The 19,088-nt window shown below is 33.0% G+C and overlaps 1 protein-coding gene across 1 annotated transcript in view; it reads right to left on the bottom strand.

The window, feature by feature from the left end:
• Positions 1-2,756: 2,756 nt before the first annotated feature.
• The window catches only part of COPB2 (COPI coat complex subunit beta 2), a 40,162-nt gene continuing 23,830 nt past the window's right edge, over positions 2,757-19,088 (bottom strand). Inside the window, exons 10-22 of the mRNA XM_051985637.1 lie at positions 18,062-18,172; positions 16,438-16,526; positions 16,194-16,300; positions 15,030-15,173; positions 13,665-13,795; positions 13,252-13,459; positions 11,496-11,606; positions 7,219-7,433; positions 6,274-6,366; positions 6,004-6,184; positions 5,726-5,791; positions 4,143-4,238; positions 2,757-3,003 (exon numbers count right to left, since the gene is read on the bottom strand). Coding sequence (XP_051841597.1) covers positions 2,911-3,003; positions 4,143-4,238; positions 5,726-5,791; positions 6,004-6,184; positions 6,274-6,366; positions 7,219-7,433; positions 11,496-11,606; positions 13,252-13,459; positions 13,665-13,795; positions 15,030-15,173; positions 16,194-16,300; positions 16,438-16,526; positions 18,062-18,172 — 1,645 coding nt within the window. The 3' untranslated portion in view covers positions 2,757-2,910. The remainder of the gene's footprint in view (positions 3,004-4,142; positions 4,239-5,725; positions 5,792-6,003; positions 6,185-6,273; positions 6,367-7,218; positions 7,434-11,495; positions 11,607-13,251; positions 13,460-13,664; positions 13,796-15,029; positions 15,174-16,193; positions 16,301-16,437; positions 16,527-18,061; positions 18,173-19,088) is intronic.

The following is a 19,088-nucleotide window of genomic DNA, read 5'->3' on the forward strand; positions in this document are numbered from 1 at the left end:
GGGTGTCTCAGGCTTTATTAAATTCTTAAAATGAAATTACTGTTCTATAATTGGAAGGTATGAATTCCATTCTAATCCAACATTAATTTTTATGGACATTTTCCTCAAAAGTAATTTTTGCTGTTACATTAATCAAGTTACGGTACACCTGTTATTTACTAGCCATGTGAGATACAAGGGCAAAAAGTCCCTGCCGTCAAGTTTATATAACCTTTGGGTTAGGTGTGTGTATACTAAGATATACAAGATAGATACAGGGAGATTTGGGGAGTTTAGGACTAGCAATTGAAGGAAATCAGGAAATGCTGCATGTAAAAGGTGGTGCATAAGCTGAACTTTAAAGAAAACTTAGGATCCTAAAAGGTGAAGAATAAGTAAGTCCATGACAGAGATGAAAGACGAAGTGCTGAGGATGGCCCAATAAGACCAATTTGGCTGGAATGAAGTATTCATGAAGGCATGTAAAGGTGTAATTATGGGAAGGCAAGTAGAGGCCATATCACAAATTGTATTAAATAAAAAATTATATTTGATAATTTGAAACTAGGGAAGATACTTGTTTCAGGTCACACGGGATATAAAGTAGAAGAGCCCCCCAGGTATTGACTAAAGTCCCATAGCTTTTTTCATGTCATCCCAGGGTCAGCCCCACGATAGTTTGCTTCCAGAAGGTTCCCTCTTAGGTCTGTATCAAATTCCAATTTGACAATGCATATCTCACTTTTCCAGTGATACCTGTTGACTGGTTGCCATGATATTCATCTTAAAATGAACCCTTTGAAGTCTTTCTTATTTTCAGGATAAAAACAACTTTTCAGTTTTTTTTCTGGTGGCAAAAGTTACTATTGTGTAATAAAAAGAAAAAAATTTTTTTAAAGTCAATACTTTTTTTTAATCCCTGGAAACATCCAGCCTGCCAAAGCTCTATCGTACTAACTTGATGCTTCCTTCCCACGGAAGGACTTATTATTAGCCTCATGTTGTTTCGAGTCCACAAATCAGGCTACAAATTAAAGCAAAACAGCTTACAGCAAGCTAATTAGTGGTAGAATTAGAGCCAGAATTCAAAGCTTTTAACTTTCAATCCATCATACTCATGTATTTCTCCTATTAAGTCAACACCTTGGGGTAGATGGGGGACAGGGGTTTTATGGAAACCCATTTGCAGTCCTGTCCCCACCCTCCACACAAACATTCCCCACATTTATGTGTATTTAAGTCTGTAAGTACTAAAGTCTTTCCCAACTGAGCTTCAATGAGCCCCTATCACTGAAGAATCCCAATGAAATCCTCATAGAATATGCTCCTGGGTAAAGAAGGCAGAGAAAAAAAGTATGTGCTCAGTCACTTTCTTTGTGAACTTGGGCCAATGGACTATTCTTCCTTATGTATCTCCAAAAACTAACCACAAAACTAAAAATTCTTAACTTTTTTCTTAAGGAATCTTCTTGACTTAGGAAATATAGATGTGAAAGGGACTTAAGATTCTTGGAAGATAGATTCCATGTAGCTATTGAATTAATGGGGAGTGGGAATGCTTCTCATTTCTGACTTTTCCAACACTACTTAATTCTTGCTTAGGAGTTGCTTAAAGACATGTTAATTATTTAGTCCCTAGGATGAAGACTAGATTTTCTGGTTCCTAGAGAAACAATAAGGGTTTCCTCTTTAACTCTTTCATTTCATTCAATTGTCAGAACCAGAACTTGCATAAAAGGCTATATATAAGTGACCACCTATATGTATAGGATTTTCCTGCCCCAGAAAATAACTCCTAATTTGTTTCATGGTGTCTGAATGTTTTTAATTAGTTTAACTTTAGGCATTAATCCTTGTTAAAAGGCAAATCAAAGGTGATATAACACTACATTTATCTAGCTTTGGGTCAGTCTTAAAGTCCTATATAAATGTATGTCTTTTACAATAAAATTAAAGTTCTTTTAAAGAGCAGAGTATAACAAAGGAAGAGATAAATTGCATTTAGAATCAAGCAATTTTAGAAATAGAAGGGTTTTTAGAGATCTTATACAATCCCCTCCTTTTATAGAACAAACACAAAGAGGTGCCATAACTTGCCTGTGCTCCCAGAGCCACTTCGTGGTAGAGCTGTCACTAGAATTCATGTCAGCAATCTTCTAAGCAGCTATGCTAATCTCAAACATTTTTTTATATTGTGAACTCAGACTTATAGCAACTTTAGAGATTATCCTGACCAATCCATTTTATGAGTTAGTAAACTGAAATCCAATACAGATTCTTAGGGAAAGGGTAAAAGTTAAAATGGATATAGATTTGGTGGCTACAGGGAAATATTGATATAGTTCAATGGGGGGAAGGGAGTTAGAGGATGAGAGTGCAATTTAAATGCATATGGAACTCAACTATGCAGACAAACTAAGAGTAAATATGATATACCTAAGTGATAATGTAAATGTGTACTTCTGGCATAGTAACAGAAGGCATCACCTCCTACATAATTCATTTTAAATTTTACATTAAACCAAATAGAAAAAATTTAGTCAATCTATGGAAGAATAGATCAAATGTACTCAACTGCTCTGTCACTTTGCATGTGGTTTTTATAAAAAGCTATGTAACCACAATGTTAATTTAAACCACCAATTCATGTTACACATAAAAAAAAATTTTGGAAGCACCTCTAATAGTTGAAGAGATTTTATATGGCCTAATAACAATATGAAAAACTAGAGCCATGGTTCATTTTCTAGTTAACAAAATTAACCAAGAACACGTAATGATTTAATATTGTATACTTCTGTTCCAAAGGGTCCAAAGCAGATTCTAAGTATAAAATTAACCTGGTTTTTCATAGTTCAAAATAATGTGGTCCAGATTAAAAGTGAAAATAATACATATTTATGATTTGTTTGGTCAGTGAAATGAAAATGTTCAGTCATCCGAAATATCTTCATCCAAATTGATATCTGTTGTGTCAATATCTTCTAGATCCAAGTTATCCAAATCATCCAATTCAAGTAGACTCTGAGGAAAAAAGACAAAATTAAGTAATTTTCTCAAATGCACATCCACCAAGTCAAAGTTTTTGGTCAATAAACTAATAATTTGTAGAGACTCAGTTACATAAGATTTCAGACAATCCAAGTCAACAACAGATTAATAGAAATCTCTAAAATCTCACTGACAAATGGTCAGTTAGTCTCGAGGCATGCAGTCATCACAACCTCCTGAGGCAACCCTTTCCCTCCTTGGATAGCTCTAAATGTTATGAAGTTCTTCCTTTTAGGCCACAGAGCTAAAACAGTCCTTAACTATATCCAAGCCATCCCTCATTTTACTTTGAGGTAACTAAAACCTTGAAAAGTTGAGACTCATCCAAAGAATTTTTGTCCCTCGGACAAAGGAAGGTGGAATAGGAAGAGGCTAAGGTAATAAGAATGGGAAGAGAAAAGACAAAGCTCCTTCAGCATTGGGAAGTTCCCACTATAAACTGCTGAAGGAAGTCATGGAGGGCCTGGATTAGGAAGGAAATCTGGAGATGTTGCTGTGAGTCTTCTAAAATATTCCACCCTGAGATAAAGCCTTAGTGGCCCTATTTCTATTTACACTGATCTAAGATTACAAGGGTTATAATTACAATCCTGTAATCATAAATCTAACATTCAATCAAGCTAGATTATACTGGGTTTTTTTAATCAAAACAAAATTGGCCACTTTACAGTCTCTATACTTCAGCAGCAACTAGGCCTGGAGTCTGGAAGTCCAGCCTTAAACACTTACTAGATGTGTGATCCTAGGCAAGTCACTTCACCTGATTGCCTCAGTTTCTTCATCTTTAAAATAAAGATCAGTAGCACTATCTTCCAGGATTATTGTTAAGATCAGATGAAATAACTGTAAAACGCTAAAGTCAACTGCTAGCTGCATATTGTTGTCAACAATTGACTGTTCTGGCAGATAGGAATTAAATGCAGCTCCTTCCTTTCTTTTCTATAGCTCTGTAATGAATTACACCTGTTGCTGTTCTGGACAGTCTAAGCTCTTATGGCAGGACCACTTAACTAGGTGAGGCTTCATGTCCCTATGAAGGGTTGCAGGTCTATTCAGAATGGACTCACTCTCTCAGAGCTGAGAGATTTAGGGTAGGTATAGTTATAGCATACCTTCTCTTCTTTTATAGCTATAGCTGATTCTGAACTTGCTGGAGCTGCATTCACTATGACTGGAGCAGGAGAAGTTGGTTCCTCTTCATCAAATTCCTTAAAGCAAAATAAGATATATATGCTAAGAAAATTTTAACTAAATATTTATATAGCACATTAAGCTTTGCAAAGACTAACTTTATGAAAAGTTAGTATAGAAAGGAAAAATAAATGTGGAATAAGAAAGTGAAAGAATTATTTTTCTCCTCCATACCATTTCTTCCAAATTTCTTTCTCTTTTGAGGAAACCAGTATCTTTCCAGTCATACAAATATGGAACCTTACCTTGACTCCCCATTCTTTATGTATAGTTGTTGCCAACTTGTTTTTTCTTCTTTTCTAACTCCAGAACATTTCTCAAATTTATCCTCCTTCCTCTACTCACGTGGCCACCAACCCAGTCCAGATCCTCTTCCTCTCTCACTTAAACTATTCACTTCCTAATTGGTGTCCCTTGCTTCTGTCAAAATAATTTTTCTAAGGTTAAAATCTGGCTTCCTCTGCTCAGAAAACTTCAGTTGTTCCCAAATTTCAGAATAAAACTTTTCAGCCTAGCATTTAAAGCCCTCTACAAGTTTGGCTCCCATCTAACTTTTCAGACACTCCCTTTAGCACTGTGATCCAACCAAATTAGATTATTCTTCAGACCTGGCATGCTATCACTTATCTCCATGTATTCACAAAGGCTGTCATGAAATATACTCTACTCACTTTACCTCCACTTTAATAAATCTTTATATTTCTTTTTCATATGCTTCCTCCTATGCAAAGCCTCCTCCTCTTATCTGTTTAATTAGAGGAATTCTCTCTTCCTAAAATTGTCTGTATTTCTCTCCTCTTCTTCCTTCAAGATAGAATTGTTTTATTTTTGGTCTTTTAAGTCCCAAGGTTTATGTTTATTGAATAAAATTTAGAAACTGCAATTAAAAAAATTTTTTTAAGTTTACTGACATCTTTTGGTTTTGTTATCACCTTCATTTCCTATGTCTTTTCTCTCCCCCAAAGACTGAGCATTCCCTTATAACAAAGATTAAAAAAATAAAGAAAAAAGTAATATTATATGCAATGTGAAACCAAACACAAAATTTTGTAAAAAGTGGGGAAAATGTCCATTAATAACTCATCTTGAACTAGAAGCAAAATAAACTAACTGAAGAAAAAGGAAACAAACTGGTAGGTGGATGTAATAGATTACAATACCATAAGAAACAATAAAAAGATTAAAAAAAAAAAGCATGGGAAGACATAGAAATTGATGTAGAATGAAGTAGGAAAACAATATATTATAATAATATACTTGGGAAAACAACCAACAAAAAGCCAAAAATTGAATATTCTATCATTATAATGACCAAACCTGGTCCTGAAGAGATAAAAAAATAAATCTCCTTTCTTCCTTGCTTCCCCCACCAAAACCGAGAAATAATATATGGAATGCTGAATATATCATCAAAAACAAATAATATTTCTTAATTGTTATACATAGTTTATGATATTAAAAATAACATACAATGCTTTTGTTCATTTCAAAATACACCACTCACCTGGGTCATAATTCCTGTTGGTTGAAAGCCTTTAGCCTCTTCCATCACATTTCTTTCTTCATTTGGCTATCACAGAATATAAGAATAAGTATGAAATATTCTGTAATCAAAGAACTTTAATTTACAATTCCAAAAAGAAAAATATGAATCATATACTGGCATTCACATTTAGAAAATCCCATTTCCAAGAAATGTTTAATAAAAACCTGGCATAATTACAGAGCATAAACTTGGAATCTTACTAAATAAAACCATAAAATTATTTTTTAAACACTCACAGTGACAAGTGGATATTCTTTGGCAGGTCGCAGAGCTGTATGGGTCTCCTTCACATACTCTTCAACAATAAAAGCTTCTTTCAATCCAGGGAAAAGATTTTCATACTCTGTAGGATCAGCAAGGGATTCAGCTGCTTTCTGATTGACTTTTGAAAGATTTTCTCTCCACAGTTTGACCACCCTGTAATAAGAGGAATCAAAAACAAACATAACGGTTTTCTTCTCTATTATCCCTTGAAACATTCCTTCCCTTCTCAAGTTAAAAGGTACCTTGAAACCTGGCTAGGTAAATATGTCCGAGCTAGGAAAGCAGCTTCAGGCAAACGTCCAGTTCGTATCAAGAGTTCCAGACAAGATTCAAGCCTAAACAAAAGGAAATCTGATTTAATGGAAGCAAGAATTAAACAAGGCAATACCAATAGTTAACAAAATACAAAAAAGTAGATTTGGAATTTCAATTAATTGTTTGCTCACACTAATAAATCAACCAGTAACTTATAAGTATGAGGTGTTAGACCAGTGTTGGACCCTTAAAATAATATGGACAAAAACTATCATGAGGTTATTTTCAAATTAAATAGCAAAACAACTCAAAACTTGTCTAGGTAATTCAACCAAAGTAACTGCCCAGGGTCACCCAATTATTATGTATCCAAAGATGGATATGAACTCAAATGTTCCAGATTACAGGCCTACCAGTCTAACTACTGCACTTGGTACTTCAAGTGGCTTTAACTACTAGAGCTACTGAGTACTACATTTTAAAAATTCTTCTTTTAAAGCAAGGGTTAATTTTTTTTGGTATGTGCCATGAATCCTCTGGCAGTCATGTCTTCCCATGCTTTTCTTTCCCATGCTAGTTCTCATACTTTTAAAAGCATAAAATAAAACACATAGGACTATAATGGAAACCAATCATATTGAAATAAAATTAACAAAATATTTTTTAAAAACAACTTAAGGTCAAGAACCTCTGCTCCAAAGTCTTTATGAATACATTGTAGCTCATTAACTCAGTTCAAATATATATACATCACATAGGCTGAGTAAAGATACTCCTTCCTAATGAGCGCTCTGTCCCTCCCACTTCAGTCTTTACCCCCTGGATTCCTAATTTTTACTTCATACTTCTCAGGAAAAAACCATACAGAAAGTAGATTTGCATTTAACTGTTTTTAATCAATGTGACTGTTTGTTTTAGTGTATAGTACTTACTTTCCCTGTAGAAAGTAGCTCATAAATGCCACATTGTTTTTGCCATCTCTCTCAGCACCCTCTGCTAGTTTATTCACCATACTAGCATTTCCTGAAGCGGTGGCCAAAAGCAACAAACCCCCATAATCTTGTGCATGGTGCAGACACTCCTGGGCTAAACCAAATTGGCATTTACTAATAGCAAGTTCAGCAAGTTGTTTCCACTTCTGTTCTGACTGCAAGGAAAAGACATTACCTTTAGAAAAAAATATCTAACTTGCCATCATAACACTTAACCCATTAAATCTGTTATGGGAATGAAGATGAATTTGTATATTTTCTGAATTGTTTGTTAAGCCATTTACATTTATGTGAAGAATACTTAAGCTAAAATGATAATAAATAAAAATCTTTTGATTCATATACATAACATTCATTCAAATATGTAAAATAAATTTACTGTTATATGAATAAAAAACAGCCCATTTTTATTTGCAATTATTCAGCAAAAAAGAAAAAGGCATTTAACAGAATTTTCTACGTAATTAGAAAGCAAAGAATTTAAATGCTCAATTTAATGCTATTTTTTAATTGAACTATTTATTATAGTCTTAAATATTTACCTGCATTAAGAGATTTCCATCATTATTTTAGCCACAAAGTATCACAGAAATCAAATCCAATTTTATATGAGAGGATATCAATGACTATCTAAAACTTTACATCACATCTGAAACATACACTTACCCATTAACCAAATAATTTAGCCAAATTTAGAAACATTCAACAACACTCAATTCAGATACAAAGGTACATAAAAGTAACTAAGTTATCCTTCCAAATGTCAGGAACTACTATAGTTTCAATGTAATATCTTTTTCTAACTTTGGAACCGAAATGCCGAATGATCAAAAATAACTTACATTTACACAGAACTCTGAAGATTGATGAAGTGTTCACTTGCCTTACAGAGTTGTGAGTAATCTAATTATTTTCACTTTAAGAAGGGAGGAGAAGTGAACAATCCCCATTTTGCAGAGGAGAAAACTGAAGCTCAGAATGGTTAAATTATTTGCTCAATAGGAAACTCAAAAGTAGTGAAACTCAAAACTCAGATCTTCTGACTGTAAGATAAGTGTTGTTTCCACTTCATTTTCCCTTCCAAAATACATTAACCGAGACACAGAATTAATTTCTTGATTTAAAAACCAAAAAGACAACCTCCTCTTTCTCCCCCCCAAAAACTCAAACATTCTACCACTGTTCCTATATGGCAATGAGACAGAAAATACATCAGTCTCTGAAGAATTAAAAAATCACAAATACAGCAGTGGCATGGTGAATGGTTAAGTATGAGCAGGCTAACCGATGAGGAGTAAAAGATGTCAAGAAATTACATGACAAATAATGGATTGGTCACATGGCAAGAGCTGACATACAGATAACCAAAGCAGCAGAAGAAAACAAAGAAAGGGATTTCTAGCCAAAATGGCTATCTGAATGAAAGCAGGCAACACAAATTAATAGAATGACTTCAGGAAAAAATGAAAAAATTACATTTGCCTGAATAACATTTTAAAAAATCCAATGAGAAACTATAGAACCTTATTCCATCCAAGGACTGCACAAAAAAATCAGCCTTTAACCCACAGACAATAAGTGGCCCTGTCAGTAAAGCCTATACCTGCCTTAAGGCAAATAAACTAATAGCCTTACAACATGACTAGTGACAGGCCAGAGATATATATAGCCTATAAGGACTTGTATCTGGAGACAATGGGAGGAAAGAGCTCCACAGAGAATGACCTAAAGGGCTCAGAAACCCACAGCTGGGATTCCAGAAGGGACCTGGAACTACACTTATTAGTGTCACTCCAGCAATACCTAGACCAGGATACTATGGTCCCAAGGGCACTGAAGACCATCACTATAGTCCTGGAATGCCAATGAAGGCCTTGAAGATTTAGCACACTGAATTTCAAAGATGGAAGAGCCTAACTCCAACAAATGTCAGGTCAGGACAAGAAACAAGACCAATGGGGCCGACTGACCTCTCCACCAAAAGGCACAGCAGGAGGCAGAGCTTGTTCTTCTCACAATGACTCAATTTGGAAACTAAGACTGGAGGAACCGAGTAAACCAAAAATAATCAATACAATAAAAAAAGATCATAAATTACAAAGATATTCCAACCCAGAAAAGATTAGCTCTATATAAATTGTAAGCAGAGATTGAAAGGAAATGATGATTTTTTTTACATATAGACTACATGAATATCTAAAAGAAATAAAATTTTAAAATGAAATAAAAATTCTGGAGGAAAGCAGTGGAAGAGAATATACAACTTAAAATAAAATGTAGTAAACCTTACCTAGCGCCTAGATTGCATAAATAAAACACCAGACCTGGAATCAGTAAAATGCAGATTCAACTATGACTTTAGATGTTAGCTTTATGATCCTGGGCATGTCACTTAACCTCTCTGCCTGTCTCAAGTTTCCTCATATGTAAAATGAAAATGGTAACAGCACTTATCTACCAGGATAGTTGTGATGATAAAATGGGATTAATTTCTCTAAAGCATTCTAAAGGCCTTAAAATACTATATAAATGCTAGCTATTATTATTTCTCAAAAAGTGGAATCCCTAAGAACTAGAATAGACCAAATAGAAATCAATAATTTTATGATAAGAAATATTAGAACAAAATCAAGCAATTGAAATAAAAATGTAAGCTGTTATTAAAAACTGATCTGGAAAACAGATCAAGGAAAGATAATTTAAGAATTGTTGGACTTAACCAAAAATCAATATTTTAAAAACAAAATTATAAACACTATATTTCAAATAATCATAAATGAAAATTGTTTAGATATAGTAGGTCAAAGAGTAGAATGAATCCATCAATCACCTCAGAGTTAATACCACCAGGAAATATCCCAGGAATGTCATTTCAGAAAAGCCAGAGCTTTGAAATCAAGGGAAAAAATCCTGCAAATAGCCTGAAAGGAGTTTAAGTTTCAAGGAACCATGGTCAGGCTCAAATAAGACCTGACAGTCTCTTCTAAAAACCAAAGATCTTAAAACAGAATATTCCAAAAGGTAAAAGATACAGGCTAATGAGGCAAAATAATTTACACTGCAAAGCTGATTATGAGTCTACTGGAGGAAAGAAAAACTCTGAAATGAAATCACAACCATCAAGAGAAACCTAAAAAGGTGAATGTATATGAACTAATATTAGAAGAAACTTTAAGATAATACAATGCTAATATTCTAATATCTGAACTAATGAAAAAAGAGTTGAACAAACACAGTTATACACAAAAAGTGTAGTGTAGAAATGCATTAAACAACAGGGAAATAAGCAGGAATAGGGAGAGATGGAATTAATGAAGACAAAACAAACTTCCTAACCCGAAGAGAGATTAAAAGGGGCAGTTAGAACTATTAAGTAAATATGTACCAATCATCTAGGAAATGGTTAAACAAATTGAATATGTATATGAATAGAATATAAATATAATGTGTCAGTATATGAATATACTAGACTATTATTCCTTATGAGAAATGACCAAAAAAAGTTTTTTCAGAGAATCCTGGGAAGTATGACCTGATTCAAAATGGAATGAACAGAACTTGCCGAATAAGTTATACAAGGACAATAACAATAAAGGAAAAAACTCTGAAAGACTTAAGAATTTTGATCAGTATAGTGATCAATCATGATTCTCCAGAGAATCTATGATATATGTCATCCACTTCCTCAAAGAAAGGTAAAAGAGCAGAAAAAGATATACATTCCTGGTTATGCTCATTATACATATTTGTTTTTCAACTGTGTTTATCTGTTACGAAGTTCTCCTCAACCCTGCCTCTATTTTCAATTAAGATGGAAGTGGGATTAAGAACAGTGATACTAAAAAGAGAGCCACTGAAACATTTTTAAAATTTTTCAGAAAAAAAAAAAAAGAGAGCACATTAGATGGACCATTTAGATTTGATAGAATTTGGATAAGTATCACACAGGCAAGGCAGCAATCTTTATCATTGGAAGCAACTTTCAAATCAATAGGATCACAGCTTTATTAGAATATTTGGATAAATTTTTGTTTACAAATGAAAATGCCTTAACAAACAGCAATGCACCTTCTTTTATAGAAATATGCATAAACCTATGTATATTTTTATAAAATGTACAATTTTTGAAATGGAAATTACTATTAGAAACTATATCAGTTTAATTTACAAAAGAGAAAACTTAATAAAAATGTAAAGCAAGAACAATTTGTATTTACCTCTGCTTCCACTGCCAACTGGTATGCAATTTTTAACTCCCCAAGCTGAAGAGCCAATTCAAATCGATGTTCAGGATCTGTGGATACTGCAAGAGCTTGCTGCTTGAAGCCCTGAACCAATGAAAAGACCAAAAAAAATTTTGTAAAATCTATCATTAATTTTTCCTAAAAATCCAAAAACCTTAATCCTTCTAAAGACTGGATATTCTAAGAAATATAAATATCAAATCTTTTTTTGTGATAGTAGGTATTGAGGAACATAGCCACTTTTTTTAACAAATATAACACAAAATACCAATCATCAAAATAAAGTATCATGGAAGAATAGAATAATTTTAATAATAAGGCAAAATATAGAAATGGGTATTTTTTAAAAAGCAAATAAAATCAACATAAAAAAATGGCAAAGGTGGCACATTATTGGAAAGGAAATCTAGACTAGTATTTTGCAAAATCTACAAACTTAAAAAAAAACACTTCTTCCCTGCATCTTCCTTCTTCCTAATTCCTGCATCCAACCTTTTGAATTATGCAGGTGGAGGATGTAGAGAATGCATTGGTACACATGGAGAATTTAAACATCTTAGGTGTCCATATTCCAGGCTGGACTGGGAAACACTTTAGTCAGCCAGTCAAACCCCCTTGTTTTGTACTCAATGAAATGGAGACTTAGAAAAATTATATGATTAACTCAAGAACACAAAGACCATCAGTGGCAGAGAATGAAAAAAAAAAAGAAAAAATGTGCAATTTCTATCTGCAACAAACTTTAAATTTTCTTACAATAATCATGGAATATTACCAATTCTGTTGCAATCTCCTGTTGACATTGACATTCAATTTATAGCAAATAGTCTGAAGGGTAGAGTTAATAGTAAGGTCTTCTCCTTCTATACTAGCCTCAGCTAACAGAAAAAGACTGGGGGAAAAAATTACTAGTTTCCATAGCCCGCAAAACAAATATTTCTATTCTTAAGTGTTTAGCATTGTGCTGTTTCACTAAGGAGGCTCCAAGATAGCTTATAGTAAGGCCAACTTTGCTCAGGTTGGTGTCTGATGGTATCCTAAGGATATGATAAGCAGTTGTCTGGGTAGTCATGAAGGGGAACTTTAAGTCTTCAGTATTGCTTCATTGTTTGGGATGTATTATGAACTGAAAGGAAAAACACACTTGTATTCAAATTTAAGTACAAAAATATATTCAAAAGCTAAATAGAAATGGAATTGATGGTTTGGAATAGAATTTTTTTGATGAATTATCTGAGTCACTGCTTTCTTCTAATGGCATGACTATGTAAGACACCCTAGAGGATAAAACAGAAATCAATATTTATAAATTAGATGCATTAAAAAAGGAAAACATAAGGAAGAGATAAAAATCATAGTAACAGGAAAGAAAAGATTATAATGTAAGATAAAGGACTGAATGAAAGATTCTGCCATTTTAATTAGAAGGCAAAGAAAAAAGAAAGATTACCATTGCTACTGTTACTGAATGTTTTGGTTCAAGGACTACAGAAATGACTTAGAGCTTACAGAAAAAAATGTCCATTTTTAGAATAATTCAAATATATTTAGAAAAAAATGAAAAAAATTTGCATAGCCATGAATTCAACATTTTAAAAGTACTTAAATGCAAAACTATGGCGCAGATTACAAAACCAAAATCAAAACTGTCCTTGCCTACAAGAAGCTCATGTTTTACTATATTGATATCAGCATCCTTGTAGGTCATAAATAAATAAGATATCCTTGCCTGTTTTTCCAGGAAGTGGGCAACTCTGGTCCTTTGTTCTTTTGGAATGGTGGGGAGGACTTTGTCAGCCATGCTAAAGTCTCTTCTCATTACAGCCGTCTGGTATTCTAACACTGACACCAACAAGGAGTAACTAACAATGTTCAACTCCTTATCACCCAGATAAAGTCTGTTGTCCTTAGGAATATAACCCAGTAGGTACATCGTCCTAAAACAAAAATGGTTATCAATTATTTCATATAATTAATCAAAGTTAGTTGAGATAGTAGTCAAGTTACAAAATGGCCCTCTGAATGTGTAAAAATCAAGAAAGGAATTAATAAATGGCAAAGATTATATTTAAAAACCAAGCTTTAAAAACAGATTCAGGCTGCTTTAGACACAAAGGCAAATAGAAACATTAGAACAGTTACCTGTCCAAGTGAGCAATGGTGACTATTTCTCCTCCAACATAATAGTTTAATCGGTTTACAGAACTTGTGTAAATAAAGCAATCGCCTACCCATAGCCCTGTTTTAACAATCTCTTGAATCTCCCCGAGAACCTGAAGAAGAAAAAATAAATCAAATCACCACATCAAACACTAACAAAAAAACAAGCAAAGTCAAGTTTATTATAAGCATAAATAATAATGAGATAAAAATAAGTACTTCAGAAAATCAATATTTCAAATGCCATGGTATTCCCAGTTTCTATTTCTTATTCCTTCATTTTCAATAACAATTTGTTCTAGTAAAGTGCGATTTTTAAGACTGTTTGGAGAAGGTTATGATTTAAATGAACAATTAACAAGAAATAAGGTTAGTTCTTCTATGAAAAGGTTATTAAAAAGCCCACTGTCTTTCCAAACAACAGTCTTCAATACTTCACTTAGCCCTCTTCACTTTTTTAAGGAAAGGTTGCTAGGTCAAAGAGGGATTACATTTGTATAATTTGACTCCAAAGGACAGAAACAAGTAGAATAAAATCAAATTTAGGTTTGATGTAAAGAAAAAGCCTCCTGGCAATTAGACCTGCCAAAAATTGCTATCCCCTGGAAGAAGTGAGTTCCTATAGCAAAGGCTAAATAACCATTTATACTCTAGAAAAGATTCATGTTGAGCAACAAATTGGTTCAAATGGCCTCAAAAATTGTGTGATCCTAAATCTGTGATTCAAGTATGTGAATGAAGTCACATACAAGAGGGATTAAACTTGTTTACTTGCTCTAGAAAGTAGAATAACAGTATAGCAGCTATAGAAGAATACAGAAATTATTAGCTTGACATTATTTAAAAAAAAAAAAAAACAATTTCTAAAAATTAGAACTGTACAAAAAATGGAGAGATCTGTCTTTAAAAACAGCGACTCCCTAAGATTGGAGTTCTCCAACCAAAGACTAGATGAGTATTTGTCAAGAATAATGTAGAAGGGATTTCTGCTCAAGCGAGGATTGGGTGAGATTTTTTAGGTTCGTTATAATCCTGAAGCTATAATTGTTTTGCCTAAAGAATTTTCTATTTATTAAAGCAATATGTTCTTTTAAAATCAAGATTATTTCAAGTTATCCAATTGCAAAATCTAAGAATGAGTACAAAAATTCTAATCTCAAAGCCTCCTGAGTCACTTTTTAGACATAGGTACTTACCTAATCCTTAAATCAAGAGCTTACTTTACAAAGTTTATGATAAAATTACTATCAGTACCTAAGATTGACTGTATTATAAGAATAAACATTTTTAAAATGTAACTGTATTCCTATTATTAGTTTCATCCCAATTTTAACTGCGATTACCTACCTCAAAGGCATCTTCAATGCCATCTTCAGTAACACCTTCATGTGTTTCCTGTGCAGCTAAAACTTTTTCAGATAGATACTTAAGGATAAAAAATGATTCCTCAGTGGCAATGCAGACCAGTTCACCAGAGTCAGACCAAAAGATCTACAAAATAAAAAAAGTTATGGAATTGTACACAGAAGCAACTGACTATACAAATTAGTTAAAAAAAAAAAAAAAACCCTCACACTTTTTAAGATGCTGAGATTATAAATCCATTCTATTAATATTTTAAAAGCATAAATATTTGAGGGATTAGTGGTAGCAGTAGAAGTAAAATAATGTTTAGCCTAGGAAAAAAAATTAAGAAGAGAAATAATAGCTACCTCTAAATGCAAGACAAAATAGGAAATATGTTTATTTTTGTATTACTTGAAAAATCAAAACTTAAGATTGATAGATACTAAAGTTCAAGGGGGCAGACTATTTCTTGATAGAATGTCTTTTTTTTTTTTTTTTTTTAGCAATTACAGTTGCCCACCAAAACAGCACAATTCAATGACTGGGGATTTCTGCAGGAATGCAAATAGAGACTAAATGGATATGGATTTTGAAACATACTAGGGACTGGAATCACTGATGTCAAACTCAAATAGAACACAAACAGGGATCACTAATCTAAACATAAGGATCCCTGTATGTAGCATAATGACAGTTTTAAAATGTAATATTATCTATGCCTTACTGTATTTTTATTTATTTTATTAAATATTTCCCAATTATTTTCTGGTTTGGCCTCTAGAAGTTCTGTGGGTCTGTGGACTACATGTTTGATAGCTGTGGCCTAGAAAACTTTCCTTCCATCTCTAAGCTCTATAATTCTGTGACATCTGTAAATATGTGACTTATTTAAAAACAAATTCATAAAAATAAATACTGAAGACATTTCATGTCATAATGAAGACATCTTGTATTTTATGTCATTTATAATTTTTACAATTCTATCAAAATCCATTTTATTTTATCAATGTTATGAATATTTACTGAATCCCAGCTTACACAGCACTATGCTATCCCCAATGGGAGAGAGACACATACATATGAAGACATTTCTGATGTTCAAAAGGCTAACATAATTGCTAGAGATAAAATATTTCAAAAAGTAGCATCTGAAGTAAAACTTACATGTTTGGGCTGAATTTCAATTCTGCGTATCAGTTCGGTGTTTTCCCAATCATAAAATGCTAAGCCATTTACAGATCTGACTCCCAATAAGAAACCTCCATAGATACCTACAAAGAACAAAATAATTATAATTTTAAAAAAATTTAATAGGTAAATTTTCCAGAAAAATAAAAGATATATCTATAGTACACAAATTTTCCAGAAACATAAAAAGATATATCTATAGTACACAAATAACAGTTACCTTCAGCTCCAAAATCAGGTTTAAATGATTTCTTTTCTTTAAAGTTCTTAAATATCTTTACCACACTATTGCTTTCTCTTATTGCATATCTGGAAGGGGAAATAAAAAATAATAATAATTTAAATGTTCAGAGCTTTAAATATCAGAAGTATTTCTAAACCACATGTATTTTGTTTGCTAGAAAGAAGTCAGCTATTTATATACTTTGATAACTAGCTATACAGTAAGATGAGAATGGGTATTATAAAATGAACAAATTATAAATTAAGATCTAGTTTTGGAGACATTTTGATCAAACAATCTATCTGCAACCTACTTAGCAAAGTGTGCAACACAAAATAGGAGTGATATAAATGCTCACTCTGTTTTTGTCCCTTCTCCCTTTTATTCCCCCCTACCTTAAGAAGTGGAACAGCTACCCTTTGACCCAGCAATGCCATTACTGGGTCTGTATCGTAAGGAAATCATAAAAGGTAGAAAAGGACCCACATGTGCAAAAAGTGTTTAAAGCAGCTTTTTGTGGTAGTAAAGAATTAGAAAATAAGTTGATGCCCATCAATTGGGGAATAGCTGAACAAGTTGTAGTATATGAAGATAATGGAACATTATTCTACAAAAAATGATGAACAAGCTGATTTTAGAAAAGTCTGGAAAGAGTTATATGAACCGATGCTGAGTGAAACAAGTAGAACCAGGAATACATTATTGATGCCTTACAATCACATACATAACACACAGCATACAACATGCAGGCACACATATAAACACATATAACACACTTTTTTGATCAAAGAATTATTACTATGTCACTGAACTCTTGGACTGTGGAAATTGTATTTACTTAATTTCTAGCCTTCCTAACAACAGAAGCAAGAATGTGTGATGATCAAATATGAAAGACTTGGTTCTTCTCAGTAGTTCAGCAATTCAAAGCAATCCCAATAGACTTTGGATAGAAAATGCCATCTGCCTCCAGAAAAAGAACTAAGGAGACAATGTAAATCAACACATGCTATGTTCATTTCTTTTTTCTGTTTTTTGTTTTTGTTTTTGTTTTTAATCTCTCTCATGGTTTTACCCTTTTTCTCTTCCAACATGATTCATAAAGCAAGATGTGTTCAAATAAACAAACAAATTAATTCATTAAAAAAAAAAAAAAGTGGAACAGCTCATGAAAAAGGGAACTGTCAAGAAGAACACTCCTGAAACTAGAACTAAGCCAAGACAACATCAAAGAAATATTCAAAGACTTCAGTTCCTGTTTTGGTTTCCATCAAAGAAGTAAAATAACTCCGTTTATTTGGTTAAAAAAAAAAAAAACATTATTAGGATGGCTAGAAATTAAATAGACACAGTTTCCACAACCCAAGGATTCACTGACAGTAATAAGTTCTTTGACTAAAAAAGTGTGGTATATGTATGTATATGTGTGCTTGTATGTTGTGTGTTGTGTGTGTGGTTGTAAGGCTTCAATAATAAAATAACTTCATGAAAAATTATGCAGGTCATGAGAGTGGCCTCACATAACTTTTTAGTGTAACAATCAGAACAGAAATGTGGGAATTAAACAATCAGAACAGAAATGTGGGAAGCAACTAGCCAATGTTATAATACCAGAACTTACTCTGAAGAATCATGAGCCCAGGCAAACTCCTGGGCCGAACCAAAGCTCTTATTTCTCAGCGCCATTGCTGTATAGATGATATATTCACCATCACCACACACCACAACAAATCTAGGAATTAAAGAAGTCAGTGAGGATAATGCTCAGGTGTTATAACTCTGTAAAAAAGAAATGTGATCAAATCTACTCCTTTAACATTTAAAAGCTCCTCACAATCTGGTTCCCTCTAGCCTTTTCAGTCTTCTTATTCCCTGGTATTCCTTCAGCAATGCAGCTATGCTGGCCTGCCAGTGGGCTGTTCCTCACCCATCATACTGCACTGTCATCCTTGCTTCTCTACACTGGTGGCTTATAATGCCTGGAGCGCTCTCTCTCTTCACCTCTATCTTTTAAAATGGCTCCTGCTGCAGGGGGCTTGTCTTTGTCTCCCTGCAATACTAAGTCTTTCTCTCTACGATTACCTTTTATTAGATAGTTACTCAGAATGCACTTATTTAATGTGTTGTTCCTTCACTCCTAATCTCCTTAGAATGTAAGCAATATGAGGGCAGAAGATTTTTTGTCTTTCTTTTAATTCTGTGTTAACAGTACAGTGCCTAGTACATTTTAAGCACTTAACAAATGCTTATTGATTGAATGACTTTGGTCTTTCAGTTACAATTTAGTTTTATTTTTTGCCATTTTGCTAGTGAATACTAACAAACCCAAGTTTAAAGGTAGGCAACTGATGGCTATAAAATTTTATTATAATAACTCTGTTCTTTCCACACAGGAAGAAAATGAAAAAAGAAATAGATCAAATGGAACAAAAGAATTATTAATTAAATTAAACCAATATTTATTAAATATATGCAGGATGTTCAGGGTTATGTTTGGTCTAGGAAACTTCTAAATTGTGCATGACTAAGAAATCAGCATTTTTGAAATTATATTTGCAAATATAAATTTTTTAAGACATTCAAAATATGGCATATTCCATCAGATTCTCAAGAGAGAAGAAAACACTCTTTAAGAAATGATTTTAAGT

This window comes from Antechinus flavipes, chromosome 3, assembly GCF_016432865.1.
Source record: "Antechinus flavipes isolate AdamAnt ecotype Samford, QLD, Australia chromosome 3, AdamAnt_v2, whole genome shotgun sequence".
NCBI classification, from domain to species: Eukaryota; Metazoa; Chordata; class Mammalia; order Dasyuromorphia; family Dasyuridae; genus Antechinus; species Antechinus flavipes.